This window comes from Enhydra lutris, unplaced genomic scaffold (assembly GCF_002288905.1).
Source record: "Enhydra lutris kenyoni isolate GAN:26980312 unplaced genomic scaffold, ASM228890v2 scaffoldscaffold3, whole genome shotgun sequence".
In the NCBI taxonomy this organism is placed as follows: Eukaryota; Metazoa; Chordata; class Mammalia; order Carnivora; family Mustelidae; genus Enhydra; species Enhydra lutris.
The window spans coordinates 27,712,451-27,731,806 of NW_019154087.1; the positions used below are offsets into that span (position 1 = coordinate 27,712,451).

A 19,356-nucleotide genomic window follows, 5' to 3' on the forward strand; every position below is an offset into this window, starting at 1 on the left:
GACTGAGACTCACGTGGACACACTCAGAGACGCAGAGACAGAGACAGGCGAGGTGAGAGATTAGCAGGCTACGGTTTGCCAAGCCCAGCGAAGAGGTCTGGGAGAGGGAGGGTCCCGCAGAGACGCAAAGTCCAGGACTCCGAAGGGGCTATTTACTGCAGCTCCGCGGGGACTGTCTCACGCCGTCTAAGTTTGCTCTGAGGGAATTTAGCCCCAAGACAGGAAGAAGAGGTGGGGTTCTCTAGTGAGAGCGGTTTTCGTTCTTCCTAAAGAAATTGTTTGGTTTGGGGCTTTCTATCCGGGAGGAGCCTGTGTCACCACGCTATGCAAATCCTGGGACGTTTGCAAACCTGGCTCGGGAGCAGTTGGCCCCCTGCCTGGCTGGGCGTCCGAGGGCTCCCGCAAGGCCCTGCTCCCAGGGCTGGCCGGTGGGTGGCCCGCTGGCCTTTATCTCGTCCCCCCTTTGTCCTCTTTATCTTAGGCTCTCCAGGAGGCCCCGGGGCCCACTCAGCTTATCGCTCCCCACCCCTGCTCCACCTGCACTTCAATGCCCCGCAGGTTGCGGGCTGCTGCTCTTCCGAAGGCGGCGGAGGACCAGGGGCGCCCTCGTCACCGCTGACTCGGACCCGCGTGGAGCACGCCTGATCCGCGCGCCCTCGGGCACCGACGCCGGTGCGCCCAGAGCGTCCCGGTGCGCTTCAGCCCGTTTCAGGTCCTCGAGAGGCAGCCCCGGCCGGGATGGTCCCGGGCCGGGCGGTGGCCGGGCTCCTACTGCTGGCGGCCGCGGGCGTCGGAGGCACGGCGGTGGGGCCCGGGCTCGCCTTTAGCGAGGATGTGCTGAGCGTGTTCGGCGCGAATCGGAGCCTGTCTGCAGCGCAGCTCGCGCGCCTGCTGGAGCAGCTGGGAGCCGCCCCCCAGGAGGGTGTCGCCGAGCCCGTCCCGCTGCACTTCAACCAGGTACGGCGGGGCCCCCCCCGCGGCCCTTCCAGGCTCTCGGTGGCCGTGAACTTTCATTTGTATGAGAACACTATTTGTTTGGGAGAAGTGAGGGAGGCAGAATAGCGTGGCATTTTTCAAGCGTGAGGCGGTGACTCATTGGTGGCACTTGGTTTTCGCCACACTGGGTTTTTCTTCCACCGGGCTTTTATAAAGCTGGTGTTGAGGGAGCTAGAAGTTGCAGTTTTACTCCTAATGAGCTGAGAGGTCCCACGCTTGTGGTTATACAATTTTAGAGAAGAGTTTATGAAGTAGTTGAGGGCTGGAAGCACCTTATGAGGTGCTTTTCTATTGGAACAGCGGACCTAAATCTTCCTTGCAAAGATAGTGGCTCACAACCCGCCCTCATCAACAGTTGCTTGATGGGTAAGAACTGCCAAGGAGACACGATGCAGTTGTCTTTCCTGGGTGGGTTTCACGAGGCTTATAGAGCTGGGGGGTCCATTGTACAGAGATCAGGAAACCAAGGAGGCCCTGACCAAGATCACATACCCAGTTGGTGCCTGGACTAGGCTTAGAGCCTTTGTTTTTAATCATTGATCAGGTCAAGTGTTCGATTCTAATTTTCATTCAAAATTAAAAATATATATTTCAGTATGTATAGACAGTATTAGTTAGACATTCGGTAATGCCTAGAATACAAGGACAGCCATGAGCTACCTGGGATAATTTTAAGGTCATACCTATTAGTAAGTTTCCAAAAAAAAAAAAAAAAAAAAAAAAAGAAGAAGAAGATGCCATTATAGATTCCTAGTCACCTCCATAATAAAATATTCTGTGATTGAGTATTTCTTAAAACTGCAAGGTAGGCAAAGTGTGCTTTTAGCATCCTTTGCAGAACTCCTCACCACTTCTAAAAATTTAGTTCACTCAGTGCTTTGACTTTTTTTTTCCTTCTGCTCCTGTTCCAGTGACAACTGATGATGAATGGCAGTATGCAGTATTTTGCATAGTGTTTGCCACTTCTGGGCGATATGTTAGTTTCTGTTAGAAAAAGTGTTTGTGTTTTCAGATGTTTTGGGAAATACTGCATACTATGTATTCTCCACTCAGGAATTTAGGATCTTGATATCCTTAGATACCTAATCTTAGATGCCAGATAGGGAAACTTTAATCAGGTAAAATCTTTGCTAATAAAACTATAGCTAGGTTGGCATTCTTTTTATTAGAAATATCTTACCTCAATTAAAACATACAATAATTGGGAAGTAGAACTTTCTGATGCCATGGAGGGGGGGAGAATGGGGGAGGGGAGTTAGAGAGCGACATGCCTTTGATCTGGAAGGGTTTTGTGGTCTGATTATATAAGTTCTTTAGTAAACTATGTATAGTTCCCATTCTGGCATGATACTGTCCTTGGTTTAATGTCTGAGAACTTCTATGTTGGAAGACTGAAATGCTCCCATAGTATATAGCTATTTTAGAAAATAAAGCAAACACCTTCCTAAGTACTTTCTGTCTAGTTGCAGTCTCCTTTCAATTAGGGGAAATAGCTGACTAAAGTATTCTAGGAGGAGTAGGGGCGGTCAGTCATATGCTTGCAAAGGAGTGTGGCGATTTCGCTTGTAGCTGCATATCTGAGGTCCACACATTGTTTTCACTTAAATTATCTCCTTATCATGTCTGGAGGGGTAGATGAATTATAAAGTGACAAAAGACCCCTGAACCATCTGTTGGCAAAGACACTGGAAAACATGCCTAAATTTTTTAGGAAAATCAGATAACTTTATTAGCGATATGATCCCTGGTTTATGAGTAAGTTGGATGCCTCAATAAGTAAATTATAGGTATGTTGACACCTTGTTTCTTATTCTCATGTTTGCATATTTAACTGCCTTCATTATGGCATCTGTGGGCATCAAAAAGAGAGAGGAAGAAGCTCATAATTACTTTGGAAACAAAGGCAAGCTGAGGAAAGTTTATCATGCAGTCAGGCCTAACAAACATCAACTAAAAAGTTCTAAAGAAAACAATAGTCATCAGTTAAATGGTGACAAATGAAATGCCATTACAAAGAATCTACTAATTTGCTGGCATTCATATCTGCTGCAGCAAGACACCATACAGTTTGGAACAAAATTTAGAGCTATTAATATCTCTATTTTTTTTTTAAAGACTTATTTATGATTTGAAGAGAGAGAGAGAGAGAAAGCAAAAGCACAGCACACATGAGTGGGAGGGACAGAGGGGAGAGAAAGAATCCCATATGGAGCCAGCAGTGAGCGCAGAGCCCATCAAGGGGCTTGATCTCACCATCTCGAGATAGGATCTGAGCTGAAACCAAGAGTCAGCTGCTTAGCCAACTGAGCCACCTAGCTGGCCCTTAATATCTCTATCTTAAAGAATGCAACTTCAGTTTCCCTGCCTGCCTTAAAGTAGAATAATTAATACATGGGACTATTGTGAGAAGCCTGACTTTCTGACTTTGAATAAGGCTGGGAAAACAGAATTTATTTTGATGAACCAGGGATTTATTGAATTTTCTGAGCGATCTATTTACAAATGACATTGTTCCTTTGGATGAGGGCTGTGATGTTTCTCAGGTCAGCTTTTCTCGAGTAATAGACTAATATGCTGTGGAATTTTGTTAGACAATTTTGGAAGGGGGTTTCTAGTATCTTTTTTCAGTATCCCTACATACTGTTAAATTAAGTTGTCGCTGTAGGAGATGAAAGTGGCCAGAGTTCAAACTGGAAGCAACAAAACAATTGAGTTTTATCTTTCTGCTTCTTGTGGTTACTGAGGGTGCAAATAGCTGATAGAAGAAGTGACCCCAGCAGTGAGAGGACAGAACTCTTTGAGCTAATTGAGTCTTTGGGGCCCCAGGATTGGGTGTAAGTCTGATCTATCTCGGGGGGGGGGTTCTTGCAATAAACAGGGGCACCCCAACTGAATGAACACCCTGGGTGATTGATTTAGGGGACTTAAGAATAGCTTCAGTGTTACCTTTTGTTTGTCTGATGTTCTTCTCTTCTCCAGATATTCTTTTCTCTTCATTTTCTTTTCAGAAAACCCCCTCACCTCCTAGTTCTTAGGTGTAGACACTGGTTAAACAGCTTCATAAAAGAGGAGACTCTTATCCTCCAAATGGTAACACGAAGCTGCAGGAAATGGGTCTATTTAGATAAGGCAGCCCGCCAAGGAGGGTTAGTAGGGGAGCTGGAGACGTGGGGGTGGGTGTAGGAGGCTGGCATGTGAGGCGACCTTTGTTTCACCTATCACCCAACCCTATGCTTTTACTTCTCTCTCTTAACTCTTCTTCTTCTTCTTTTTATTTTTGCTATGTATCTTGCAGCACATCTCCTGCTTTTGTTTTTCCTTTTATGTTGCTACACCCTGTTACCTGGACCTTGTTTTTAAACCTCTTCCAATTCATACTCAATCTTCCTAATACAACACTTGCGGTATGCCTCTCCCCTTTCAAAACTCAGCCAGAAGCTGGCTGTCTCTTTGCTGGTGAGGTTCAAATCCTGAGACTGGCATTCAAGGCACCCATCCCTGCTCTAAGATGCCAACCTACCCCTGCAGACTTAGCACTAAACTATTCGCTCTTCTGTGAATTCATCTGAAACTTCTGCACAGCCCCACTTCCTAGCTCATTATCTTCCTTGTACCTTTCCTGTTTCCAAATAGAAAGTCCTTTTCCTTGAATTACCCTATCAAAATTGTACAGTTTTAAAAGAACAGCTGAATTCCTCCATAAAACCTTTCTGGGACATCACAGCCAGGATCAATTCACCGATTTCTCTCCTTTTTAATTCCTACAGTATTTTTTTTATTATGGGGCTTACACTTAACTATGCATGTGTTCAACAAATACTTTGAATGACTACTATATTCTAATTAAAGTGGTCATTTTTAAAGTAGAAGTCTGATCATATCACTCCTTTTACTAAAGCAATTCAACTCCTTCAAGATAAATGTCAAATTCTTTAATGTAGCTAAAGCCCTTTTAAGATCTGATTCCTGAATATTTCTCAAGCCTTCTCCTTTGCCACTACTGTAGTCTTAATGGACTGCTCATAGTTCCTGGTTCTCCGTGTATATCTGCCGATGTTTCAGCTGTCAGTTTAGATCTTATTTCTTCTGAAAAGCCTTTCTTGATCTGCTCAAGGGTTTAGTAGGAGCCCTTCTCTGTGATTCTATGTTAATTGGTGCCTGTGTAATCAAAATATATTATGTAGCACAATTATAATATTATAAAATGTAAATAATTTCATGTATTACAATTTTCTGTTTATATGGCTCTCCCCAACACCCCGCCCCCCGCCCCAACCCCTGCAACCAACGTAAACACAAATGATTTTAAAAAAATTGAAGGGAATGACCTGACTCATCTTTAGGGGCTGGTATAGTGCCTGGTACATAACACATATTTTCTGCATGTTTGAGTGAATGAGTGAAGATTGTTTAATAAGAGTAATACAGTCTGGATTCTCCCATGGCATTACAGTTTATTGAGGGAGGTATGACATATGCACACATAATTATAATCATGCACAATAGCATGATATGTCTAATGAGATAATTGCAAATGAAAGTGGAATAGGGATCAGTCATGTGTCTCAGAAAATTCACCTGCGTGAGAGTGTGGAATGTGTTGGGTTGGGTCTAGACGGAGCCAGGGAGGAGACTGCTGTTGTTTGCTGATGTCATGATTGTTGGAGCCTGGAGACAGTCAGAAGGTACCATAAAGGCTCTATCTCTTGCAGAAAAGCAGGCAAAACTCCCTTCCCCCAGTAAATATCTTCTGCTTCATTTTTTTGCCTATAGTGTCTTTGACTCTTGTTAAATCTTTTCCTTTATTAGCTTCCAGCCTAATGATGCCAAAGGGAGAGGCAGTGAGATAACTCTTGGCTTTTTATTTTTACTTTTACTTGGGGTGGGGGTAATGGTGGGTTAGATGAGGGAGGCTGAGGGAACTGTTGACATGGACAGAGGAGAGAAAGAACATCTGTTCTTCTTCTTCTTTTTTTTCTTTTGACCTTCATGTTCTGAGAAATGGTGGGGGGTAGGTCTTCCAGTAATGCCTTCTAGCCTGCTTGTTCAGGTGAGAAATGAAGGGTGAGACAGAAGGGCAAGACAGAGAGTGAGGCTGCATTTAGGTCTCTGGTTGCTTTACCTTCAAGACAATGTATCTGTTCTCACCTATTATATCCCTCTCATTTAAGTTGAGGGTGTATAGTTAGATCATTGTTTCCAAGAGGTTCTGGGCAAGTGAAGGACACTTGTAATTCATTTGACTATGACTGTGATGTCAAGAGCTTAGCTTGCCTCCTTGTCTGGTATGATTGGGATCTGTATGGGAAAATGCTCTTTATTCTTTCCATATATAACTACCCTAAGAGTTATATGCACCCTTTTGTACATATCATAAATAATTATATATAGGAATTTACTGGTCTTTCACTGTGTGCCATACCTTTTTTTTTTTTTTTAAAGATTTTATTTGTTTATTTGACCGAGAGATCACAAGTAGGCAGAGAGGCAGGCAGAGAGAGAGGGAAGCAGGCTCCCCACTGAGCAGAGAGCCTGATGCGGTGCTCGATCCCAGGACGCTGAGATCATAACCTGAGCCGAAGGTAGAGGCTTAACCCACTGAGCCACCCAGGTGCCCCTGTGCCATATCTTTTAACTGATTTATTTGTATTATTTCATCCTCACAGCAATTCTATGATAATGGCACCATTATTATCTTCATTTTACACAGAAGAAACATGTGGTACAGAATGGTTAAGTAACTTAAACAGTGTCACACAGTAAGCGGTAGAACCTCAGGCAGTCCTAAATACTACGCTGTTGTGGATGTTTTGATTATAGTCTTGAAAATCATATTCTCTCTAGCCTGGGCAACTATTACTTCAGATTTTGAACTATGCATAGAAGTTACTCATCACTGATCACAATCAGCTTATCCATAGCTTAGTCACATGAAGGGACTTGTGCCAAGAGTGTAGAAACCACAGTGGTGATAATGTGTCCCTTTCCTCAGAGAGCTTCGAATCGAAATAAGACAGAAACTCGTGAAAGGTGCACAAGGCAAAACTGCATAGTTAAGTAGTCACTGGGGCAAAGACGGTGAGAGAGAGCATTTGGCTGGCTGTGATTCACCATCATATGAATACTGCTGAGAGCCTGTGCTGCTGGTTTAGAAGGAAGCAATGAAGGAAGAGTAGGTGAGTGGAATTCCTAACTCTGACCACACAAGTCTGCTCTGCGAGGGAGCTTGAGCTCTCACACACATGAACGGGAGAGGGCAGAGGTAAAAACTTTTTTCCTTGGTGGGGGTAGATCTTTATTCCTCATGAGGGATGGTCAGAGTAGAGTAGCTGGGTGGGAGGTTTGCAGGCTTTATGCTTTCCAGGAGTCATGCCATATTCCTGTTTCCTGAAGTGACCCATCCCGGGAGATGCTAGGACTTCATTTCTCCATCATAAAAACCCATTGCTTTGGGCACCTGAGTGGCTCAGTTGGTAGAACAACTGCTTTCAGCCAGGTCATGAGCCTGGAGACCTGGCATCAAGTCCCGCATCAGGCTCCCTGCTCAGCAGGGAGTCTGCTTCACCCTCTGACTCACCCCTGTGTCCTGCTCTCTCTCTCTCTCTTTCAAATAAATAAATAAAATTTAGCAAAAACAAAACAAAAACCCCATTGCGTTTCAACTGTGACTGTAGTTTAAGAGTCTTTATTTTCCCCTTTAAATTTAATGTACATTGAATCCCCTATGTTACCTGTTTCTTTTGGTGATAGTAGTGGTTGGGGAGAAAAATAGGACTATAAATAGGAATGGAAAATGAGGCCTGAAGTTGAGAGGGATTGATATTCCTCAGGGAAAAGAAAAGCAACCCCTTTATGAAGGCAGCTTAATGTGGTTGGTAATAAGGGTCTGCGAGTTACTTATATTCAGAGTGGCATTTCCTCAAAGGAGTGTCCATATTGCTAGATGCAAACAATTAATATTAGGATCATTTACCATGCAATTTATTATTTAAAAAAAAAAAAGAATGTTACTGAACTTGAGACTACCTAAGAAACTGTAGTTTTCAGAGTTTTCCCATCCCCAACTCCAGATAACAGTAGGTTCCTGCTTGTAATTGAAACTAATTAATTTATTCTCAAACTATTCCCAGTTGTCTGTTTCAGGAGCCAAATGGGTTTGCCAGGTCTTGAGATTTATTTTATAAAGAAATGAAACTATCATTGAATTACCTTTGTGATGATGGGATTTGGGAGCACAGAAAATCTCTAGAATAGAGCCTTTTTTCAACTGGTTTCTGTCTCCTTCCAAAGATCCTCTGTTGTTTTTCTTGGCCTGGAGTTTACGGAGAGCAAAAACAAAAATCTGTGAATCTAGATCAAAGGTGTTAACCTGAAAAGTAGTATTATGCCTTCCAAGTCCAAATATCTAATACCTTGACTTTTTTTTTTATTATGAACTGAATGGCTAGAGAACAAAAACAGGTGTGCATTGATAAGGCCTGTAAGGCTTTAGTTCCACGAACCCAGCTTAAAAATAATCCAGAGTTATCATTGATTTATTTGGTGAGCTCCTTAGATCTCAAACTATAGTAGAGAATACAACATAATGGTTAACAATTTGGCCTCTGGAATCAAACAGACCTGGGCTGAAACTCTAATTCTGTCACTTATTAGCTGGGGAATCACGGGCAAGTCACTTAACTTCCTTAGTCCTTAGTTTTTATATCTGTGAACTGAAAAAATGATCCTTACTCATAGTTGGTTGTTTGAACTAAAAAATAAGAACAATAATAACATTTACTGAGCAATCACTGTATTTCAGACACTTGTATATTTACTGCGTTATGTGTAATAACGCAAAGATTTTTGTCATTGCCTATATTACTTCAAATATTAAATAACATGTAAGACAGTACATGTAAAACACGTATTGCCTGGCTTAAATATGTGCTCAATGCATAGTTATTATAATACTATGTTACTTGGTATAGCTATACTGTTTTTAACTAAATTATCTTTTATTGGAGGCCTGAGTACCCCAGGGTCAGTCAACTTACAGAGGAAAGCACTGCTCTAAAAAGACAGCGAGGATTAATGAAATGAAAAGTTCAATGAGAAATATGTCAGTCTAGCGTTGGTTTCAGTGTTAGTTTCCATGACAACTCTCACCTCAAGAGTCTTTTACCTTTTGCTTCTCCTTCCCTTTGATCAAACACTCCTGATAAATTCCTAAAAATGTAAACCTTAGGTGTATAGGCTAATGAGATGCTATTGGGTATTTCAGACTATGGACATTTCCTCTCCTCCAGATTACTTCTGAGGCTACATTTAGGAGTTAGCTGTATTTTATTACTGTTGTCCAAAATTTACATCACTACTGAAATGTGAATGGTTGGGAGTCTATGTTCTCTTTCCAGAAATTCATGTAATTGTGGTTTGAAGTTTAGATTTACTTTAGGATCTCTGTATGAGTTTTACAAGCTGGCAGAATCCAGGGCCCTTCACATCTAGCCGGCCTTGTTTGTTGAAAGCAGGTAAGAGAACAGGGGCTGCTTTGGTCTCACTGGAATAAGTGAGAGATGACACGTAGCCCAGACTTCAGGTGAAAGGGAACAGTAGAATCGTAGGCTAATTCTGAATTGGGTCACAGATCGATCCTGCTTTATATACATGTGTAAGAAAACACAGTTTCTTTTGTTGAGGAATGCATGCTATTGATGCTACCAGCTGATTGAGTTTGTGTATCAAATCGTGATCCAATTCTCTTCAGGATCAGGAACCTCAGAATTGAGGGATATTCTTTGCTTATTTCACCTACACACCGTAATGAGAAAAGCTAGACATTGGCTCTGTTCCTAATTTTGAGATGAATGCCAGTCAAGGAAGTACTCTATTTTTAATTAATTAATTAATTAGTTAGTTAGTTATTTTAGAGAGAGGGAGAGAGGAGGGAGAGGGGCAAAGGGAGCGGGAGAGAGAGAATCTTATGTGCGGGGCTCGATCTCATGACCCTGAGATCATGACCTGAGCTGAAATCAGGAGTTGAGTGCTTAACCAACTGGGCCACCCAGGCACCCTCCCTCTTTTTTTCAGTTCAGGAAATATTCTGAGTAGGACCTTCACCCTAGGAAAGGAAGCAGTTTCTGTCGTAAGGGGAATGAGGCTAATGTTTTCAGAGGACTTATCTTGTTCCAGGCAGTGTGCTCAGTGCTTCTTATACCTCATCCCGTTAACCCTCCTAATCTTACAGGAAGGCCAGTCTTAGCTAGGTTAAATACCTCACTCGGGGGGGCACCTGGGTGGCTCAGTGGGTTAAGCCTGTGCCTTTGGCTCAGGTCATGATCTCAGGGTCTTGGGATCAAGCCCCACTTCGGGCTTTCTGCTCTGCAGGGAGCCTGCTTCCTCCTCTCTCTCTGCCTGCCTCTCTGCCTACTTGTGATCTCTGTCTGTCAAATAAATAAATAAAATCTAAAAAGAAAAAAAACCAAACCTCACTCGGAGTCATCCCTCCAAGGTGGCAGAGTGAGCATTCCATTGCAGGGTGACCGGACTTGAGAACCTATGCTCTTTCCACTTTCGTTTCTTGGGCTGAGGGTTATCATCCCAGAAGGGGCCGGTTGATTTTCCGAAAACCCACGTGTCGCCTCCTGTCATCCATGTGCCTGGATGTCAGGATAGAACTGATGGGAGAGAGCTTCTTGAAGCCACGGGGACCTGCATAATTGTTTGAAGTAGGAAGGTGTTCTCTGCTGATACGACCCTTGTCTCAGTAAAACAAGAAAAAAGTTACCATTTTTGTTCCCCCTGCTGAAGTTGTCTCTGCAGTAGGCAGGGTTAGCTCTAAAACCTGATGTTAGTTCCTTCACAGCCATTTTTCAACCTTACAGTGTTATTTCCTGATTATTGGCATTTGATACTCAAAACAGTACTGTGAGAGAATGAAGACCAATCTGTTTCCCCAGAAACTGAGACACAAGTAAGTCATATGGCAGAAGTCACCAAGGGTCCAGACTGGACTGGGAAAACAGATATTCCAAGTTTGAATGCCCATTTCTTCTCATGGTTTGGGGCAGATGCTGTGTTCGTGGGGCCCCTATGCTGTGAATCCCCCTGAATGTATCATGGTCCTTGTGCCTTGTTTTCTGTACATAACTGGATTGTGGAAATATTTGAAGTTCCATTCCATTTCCGCACCTTTCTGTCCCTCCACAGCACATTGTGGTCGGGCTCTGTCCCCGGAGCTTTCATGAAATTAATCCTGGAGGACATTACCCAGAACCTTCTTATTGCTAAATACAGTGGGCGCTTCTCAGGCCTTACCTCTCTCTATTAGTGTTGGTGGCGTGGTGCACATCCTACTGGAAACACCCACCCTTTCCTTGCTGGAAACTAAGTGTGCTTTGATTTTCTTACCTCTCTGCTTCTTTTCAGTTTCAGTGTCCTTTGCTCGGCCTTTAACTATTGATGTTCCTCAGGGTACTGTCTCAAGTCCTGTTCCCTTTGATTTTGCACACTGTCTCTGCACAACCTCCTGTCTATCCCTCTGGCTGCAGTAGTCACTTGTGTGTAGATGCTAAGGAGAGGGTTCAGATTTCTCTCTGGAGATTTAGCCTGGCCACCCCCATTGCCCACTGATGTGCAACTCCCTCTCCTCCCCAACTCAGCAGGTCTAAACTTGTTCCAGACCGAGCTCATCAACTCTAACCTTTCTCCTTCACAACCTCCAGGTAATCCTGTTTTGCCAGTCTCAGGGATCCTCATCACCTTGTGCTTGCTTGGTTGATGAAACTGAAAACTGGATGTCGTTCTTGACACCCCTCCCCCCCTTATCATAATTGCACCTAAGTCCTGTCACTGTAACGTCCACATATTTCTGTCTCAGTCTGTCTAAACTCCAGGGTTCTCTCTTGTCTCATGGAGTAATTTTACCTACTTGACGGGACTGTTGTGGAGATTAGGTGAGTTACTGCATCTCGTCACTCCGTCATGTGTGTGGCATGCAGTAGGTGCTCAGTAAATGCCTGCCACAGGTCTGCTGCTGCTGTCAGTCTTGCCCCATGCCCTCCCTGTGCTCCCCATTGCTGCCAGACTTAATATCTCATACGCACATCTGATAATCGCACCATCCTCAAATCGCTTCTCCTTACTCTTAGAATCAAATATAAGCACCTTTCCTGATATTTAAGGCACTGCAGTAATATTCCTACCCCCCTGTTTCTCCAACCCGATTTCTCCTTGCCCCTTTCCATCTCAGCTTAGATATTGTTTTCTCCTGGAGGCCTCTGACAATCCCATACATTTAGGGTGGCTTAATTAACCTTTTTTCACATTAAGGGATCCTACCCTAGCCCTTACCAGCCCAACCTGTAGTTACCTATATTTCTATCCAAACCCTGCGACAGTCTCAAACATCTTAGTTGCTTAGGGGCTGGGTGCATTTCAATCACTTCTTGTATTTCTGTAACTAGCATAGTATCTGGCATTTAGTAGGTGTTCAGGAAATATTTGTTGAATGAATGAAAACTTCCACCTTTTATCACTAAATTTTATACTGACTCACCGACATAACTTTAAATCAACCTAGATGTCTCACTTAATTCAAGGTAAACCAGCAATTCCTTCATTTGTTGAAAATTTTTAAAATAGTATAAAGGAAATAGTATGTTAAACTAAAACCTGTGTATTATCGAAGTAGAAGGATATAATAGTTTTTATCTCTTCTAATTTGTGAATTTTGTCAGATTTTTTTTTTTTCTCATTTAGCCATGGATTTTCTCCATAGCTTGTAGTTACAATTTCTAGGGCAAGTTGGAAATGTTGGTGACAGTATAGCTTACCTGTAGTATCAAGGCAACACCAGGCTCGTTCTGGGAAAGTTTCCTGGCATGAGTAGAGAAACTTGTGTCTTGAAAATTTGGCTTTTCAGAGGTAAATGACTGGTCAATGACTCTCAGGTTATCCGGTTGTCTTTCTCAGAATTATATTCAGGTACTGTGTGCCAGTTTCTAATTACTTTTTCATGCACCCTTCCTTTCCTTAATCTGGCAAATTAATGATTATGATAAGTTGAGCATCTTACATGTCCCAAGCCTCAGTAGGGGTTGAGAAAGATAGAAAAGGAACACATCCATCCTTTCTAGATCTTCATGTGATCTTATTAAAGAGATACCCATTTCATGAACAGATGATAATACAAGGAGGTACACAGTGAATTCCCAAAACACCATGGGCGTAGTAGTCTGGTGAGCATAGCCCTATTAGGCAGAGGAGGTGAGGGCCAAATGTTAGCACAGATAGGAGTTGGGTTCTTCAAGAGGAGATAACATCAGTGTTCTAAGTGGGGGGTGCAGGGCCTACAAGGTCACAGTGAAAGTATATTATAAGACTTACTAAAACTTTTTATTAGAATAGAGAGTTCAGATATGCTTTTCAGGTTGGTAGAGGGACAAAGGAAGATTGGAGATAGATAATTGAAGTTCTTCAGTGTTGGGATTTTAGACTCTTGGCAGAAGAGAAGTTTCTTGTTTTTGTGTGGGGAGCCAGTTTGAGTAGAAGAGTGACAATAAACATCTGCAGAAACCATCTTATGGGAATATAGGATGAACAGGGTGAAAGATACATTAGGTGAGATCTACCAGAAGCTCCCAACTTGTCAGTTAAGTGGTGTATAGGAACCTCTGTGTCATTCTTACGTGCAGACAAAAGTTTGTGCCCCTTTGTACTCTTAATAATTATTGAGAACATCAAAGACCTTTAGTAAATGTGGTTGATATCTATTGATATTTACCATTATAAAATTTAATGTTGAGGAAAATTTTAAATATTTAACATATTAAAAATAACAATAAGTCCATACCATGTTAACATTTTTGATGAAAACACAACTGTTTTTATCAAGATAAAAAAATTAATGAGAAGAATGGTGTTGTTTTACATTTTTGCAAATCTCTTTAATATCGGGGCTTAGTAGAAGACAGCTGTGTCCTCATATATGCTGCAGCATTCAATCTGTTGTGACGTATATCACACAGCCTCCGGAATGTCCATTGTTCACTCATAAAAGAATGAAAGTGAAAAAGGAAAATGCAGTTTTAGTAATATTATAAAAGTAGGTTTAACCTTATATGTTCTCTGGAAGGGTTTTGGTAACCCCTAGGGCTCCCTGGAGCATACTTTGAGAACCACTGTGCTAAAGGACTGTCATAAAATTGGGGCTGTGATGGATAAGGTCATTCCTTGTATGCAGTGGTGAGATGACTTTGAAGGATGAGCTCACCCCTGGTGGCATTTGCCCCAGCCCTGCCTGGAGAACAGTTATACCTTCTACTCCTCAATCCTGGAGGGACTGAGTGGAGGCCCTTGGTGAGCAGGAAGGCTCAAAGACCTTTTGAGCCTGGCAGCAAATACAAGAAGTCATCCTACAGGTGATGGAAACTGGGGTAGCTTCTGTCATCTGGAGACAGGTCAGGGTCAGAAAGTTAAGAGTCCAGACTGAGTGTCTGTGCTTTGATACCATGCCAGGCTCTTAGGGGTAAGAGGGCCTTAAGAAACTGAATGTGGATGGGACAGGATTGAGAAATATGTCAATAGCTATGGTAAAATCAGAAAACTTTGTAAACCTCTTTTAAAAAGTGTATCACAAAAAAAAAAAAAATAAAAAAAATAAAAAGTGTATCACAGATTCTAAAATTCCTTTTGCTTTAGTAGAAAAAGAAGAAAAAATTCCAACTTGTCTTAATTGTGTTTGGAGGAACCTAGAAGAAGAGATTTTAAGAAACTTCTCATGATTTAACTTTATTTTTCTAATTGAGATAGGAATACATATATATTGTCTAAAACTTTGGCAAATATCGAGAAACAGAAAAGAAAAAATAAAAATCACCCATAATTTCGTGACCCCAAGGTAAACACTGTTAAGATTTTGAAGCATACATCTCCAGGTTTTCTCTAACCTTATTCATAGCAATGATGTCACTCTATGCATATTGTTTCATGATACTCTTATTTCCCTGAATGGTGTTTCATAAAACAAGGTGTCTTTCTTCAAATAGCATATATAGGAAAGGCCCTTTTTGTCTCCTCTTAAGGAATAGTTTGGAGAGTGAATGTGAACATGTGCACGTATGTGCATGTGTGTGCTTGCATCTTTGTGTGTCTGTGTGTATTCCGGGTGGGACTTCCTGAGCACTCTAGTGGCATAAGTAAGAAGCATAAGAAAAACTTGAGGGAAAAATGAAAAAAAAAAAAAAAAAAAGAATCAGGAAAAGAGAGTCGGGAATTACTTGATTAGACATTTCTTAAAACTAGAGATCACTTATCTGGAATGTTTTTTGCTCAAACCTTCGAGAAGTCTGTCTTATCTTGATAAAATTGAGAAAACTTTGGTAAGGAAAGTAAGAGGGAAAAGTTCAAGAGAATGTTGGTAAGTGTGACTCAATGCATTTTTGCATTGAGCAATATCATGGAGGTTCAGAAGTGGCATGTACTCACGTTCCTTGTGACTAAGGTTTAGTCGTTCCATTATTGCATCAGTAACAAATCTGGAAGTGGTGTTCTCAGTCACTGTTACTTCAAACACTCCTGGTGCCAGTGTGGTTCTGTGCTGCCACTGCTTGTGACCTTGTGCAGTCACCCCAGAAAGGATAGGTGCATGGGACTGTTCACTTGCTTCAGGGTCAGAAATGTACCTCCCCCCATTGTTAAACTCAAATTCCTCTTTAAACATTTAAGTATTTGAGTTGTTCTTCTGGGAACCTTGGCTAGTTGCCATATATGAAACACTCTTATGTATATGTCACTTTCTGCACTTGCTTACTTTCTTGTAATTTTATTTAGGTTACTACTGTGAACTTGAAATGTTTTTGCAATTGGCTTTTAAAAATACCATAAAGATGAGTGAGGAGTTCATTCATGCATTTAGGCATTCATTCATTCAACAAGTATTTACTGAGCCCTACTGCGTGCCAGGCACACAATATTATATTATTAGTATTAGGGTTCGTGAATACTGGGGTAAATATGATCTCTAGGATTCTAGAGGGTTCTTTCCCATTACATACTTATTTTGGATCTTCACCTTTTCCTCCTCGTCATATGTTCTGACAACCTATGTCAGTCATACTGGTGTCATAGTCCAGTGTGGTTATATGATGGTAGCTCGGGTAGGATGGTAGGATGGTAGCTGTTGACTTCTCCGCCTGAGCTACAAAAACACTGACTCTAAAACAGTGACGGGGAAGTGAAGCATTCAAAATGGCACACGTAGAGGTACTCTAGGTTTGACCATCCTGTTGCAGGAGAACTTCATGGCGGTGTCAGTGGCCAGGCATCAGTGCTAGAGAGGACTGTGCCAGATTCCGGGCTGTCTGCTGTGCTGGTGTGGTCATTGTGCCCAGCGTTCCTGTTTGGGTGATGGGCAGGAGGGGTCTTTGAAGGGCAAAGAATCAAAACCATCATGCATATCCTTCTTAATTCTCAGCACGGTGAGAAAACCTGGCTAATGTTTGAGTGTTTTCAAGCTCTGTCTTTCAGTATAATACTAAATATGATGTAAGAGTAATTTAACTCTATCACTCAAGTCACTTTAGGGGCAACAAATATACTCCTCACCCTGGTCTAAGTGGTCCTTTTATTATCTGTGTTCTTATCCATGTTCAATCAACAAAACGTAAGGGTATAGCAGCAAGAGTATGGGCTTAGAAGTCAGAAAACACACAAAAAAGACATTGGTCTGAATTCTTTTGTTAACAGTTATAAGTTATTTCATCTTGGACAACTTACTTTTCTAAGATATTGATTTCTTCATCCCAGATTTCTCCTTAAATCTACTTCCGTAATTGATGTGGGGATTAGAGGAATATAGCTTTTCTGTGCTTCTCAGTACTCCTATAATAACTATTGTCTACAAAATTCATTTGTCAACTGATCACATACTTACTTGCATTACTGATTTCTGCTTAATGTAAGTTTTTGTGGTTCCTGTCTTATCTCTCTAGCCAGCAGAAGCACTGAACGAATATTTTGGACTCAGCACATGTATCTTGTTCTTCCAGAAGCCTTCCCAGACCTCTTCCCTCACAATAGCTTGCACATATCTTTACTATTCTCCTTCTTACGTTGTTTTATAGCTATAAACTTGTATGTAGATGTTTTGTCTTCTGAATGGTGAGCTTACTGAAGATGGAGCCATGTCTTATTCTCAGCACCTTTCAGAACACCTGGCCCAGAGAAGAGGTCATCGACGTGTGCTTGGTGAATGAATACGGGAATGGCAGTGAGGGAGGAGCAGGACTGGTTTTGATGAGAGTAGCACCGATGAAGATTTTTGTTGGATTCTTATTCAAACTCTTACCCGTTCAAAGAACAGCAGATGAGTCATTCACTTGGGGTCTGGGGAAGGATGAGTTGTTTGGCTTTCATCTTGGCTCCATACACGGCAAGTTCCAGAAGGTAGCTAGAGTTCTTGCTATAAAACAACAGGTGTGCAGAGCAAGGCAAGGTAGAAGAGTCACTAAAAGAGAAGGGTTAGACAGGGCTCTTTCGGATTTGGATTCTTTAAAAAAAAAATATTTTATTTATTTATTTGACAGAGAGAGAGAGAGATCACAAGTTGGCAAAGAGGCAGGCAGAGAGAGTGGGAGGAAGCAGGCTCCCTGCTGAGCAGAGATCTGGATGTGGGGCTCGATCCCAGGACCCTGAGATCATGACCGGAGCCGAATGCAGAGGCTTTAACCCACTGAGCCACCCAGGTACACCCAGATTTGGATTCTTAATTCCAGTTTTACTCCTGGCTTCTCTGGGGCCTGGTAATGAAATTTAAATTTTGTGTGGCTCAGTTACTTGATGTCCTAAATAAAAGACTGGACTAGATGTTTCATTCTAATTTTGAGTGTCCCTGAGTCTAAGTGCATTACAAGGTGCTCTCTTTTCCTACATTGACCCTTGTAAGAGAGAGCACAATCATACCTAGCAGTGTCCTTATTGGGTTCGTGAATTGCTCAGCTTCCGCAGAAGCACAATTCATGGAAAAACAGAATCTGAAACCATCTTTGGGGTGACTTTTGAATGGGATGATATTTCACTTCTGGTGTGGTGTGAAGGCTTTGGCACAATGGGTGTGGGATCAGGTGGTCAGAGTGTTCTGTATTATTTAATCTGTTCCATTTGACTAGAGAAAATGGTCTATGTGTTGAGAATAAGAAGACTGGAGAAGATTTAAAGAGTGGAAAAGCTTATCTTTTTGTTTTCCCTGTAGGTTCTGGATGTAGCATTCATTTCCTAGCTTTGAAAATGTCTTTTGAATGATTACTTTATGTATCAATCAGGACTCTTCCATTTGTAGGTTAAAAAACTTCTTCGTATGAATTAGCTTAAGTCACAAAGGCCATTCATTGTCTCAGGTAGGTGAAGAGTCTAGCTTCAGGCACAGGTATATCTAGGGGATTAACAATGGTGTTGGAAACCTGTCTCTGTGCATTAGTTCACCTTCTTTCACATGCTAGAAAAATGGCCTGAGGAAATCCCAGACGCATAGCAATCCTAGTCCAAAAAGATTTTTTTCAGTAGCTCTACCAGACAACGGACATGTTCCCTGGTCAGCCCCAAGTACATCACGTGGAAGGAAGCTCCTGTGGCATGAAGGTGGTCTGTTACTGGATGATGAGGATCTCAGGCAGGCAAAACCAACAAGCATTCACTACATTTTACTGGCCTAGATGACTTCTTCTGTTTGGTGCTTATATTGCGCTTTCTTGTTCTCTGGCTCTTTTTGCTGCTTTTGCCCAAATGAAGTTATATGTTCCTAAAGCTTTTCTCTGCTTTCTGTGCTCTGTCTCCTGATGATCTCCTCCCCTCCCACTCATCTCTTATCTCCTCACAGAAGACAGCCATATCCTTATCTCTGGTCTCTACTTTTCTCAGAAAAAACTCCCTCGCCATTTTCATCTGGTATCCCACAGGCATTATTACTTAAAATGTCTAAAACCAAAGTGGCCATCAACCTCCCAAATGTGTTTCTTTTCTGAGGTCCCCAAGTCACCCCCGTGGCAATATCCTCTTGTCTACCTTCTGGGAGGTCTAACCTCAAACTTGTTTTTGGCAATTTCCTCTGCATATCATTCCTCTTTTATAGAAACTTTCCTAGTTTTTTATCATTATCTTTCATGAATTTAACACTTTTTCTCTGGGTTTTATGGATATGGGTGTGAGATTTATTTCTGCCACAATTGTTAGGTTTCTTGATGGAGAATCTTAGGACTTACTTACCTTTGTGTGATTTCCTTCTTAGTTGTCATCCTTCAGCTTCCCCCACCTTCCCCTCCTCCCATTAATATTATACCCAGACTTTTATGATTCCAGAAATATTTGTTGAATGAAGGAAAG

The 19,356-nt window shown here is 41.9% G+C and overlaps 1 protein-coding gene across 2 annotated transcripts in view; it reads left to right on the top strand.

Moving 5' to 3' along the window:
- Positions 1–677: 677 nt before the first annotated feature.
- LOC111156218 (solute carrier family 39 member 8) overlaps positions 678–19,356 on the top strand; it is an 84,660-nt gene continuing 65,981 nt past the window's right edge. The window contains exon 1 of one of the 2 annotated variants that reach the window (XM_022516962.1): positions 678–957. In XM_022516962.1, the coding sequence (XP_022372670.1) occupies positions 739–957 (219 nt within the window). In that variant the 5' untranslated portion in view covers positions 678–738. The remainder of the gene's footprint in view (positions 958–19,356) is intronic. The other variant, XM_022516970.1, reaches the window with a different exon arrangement.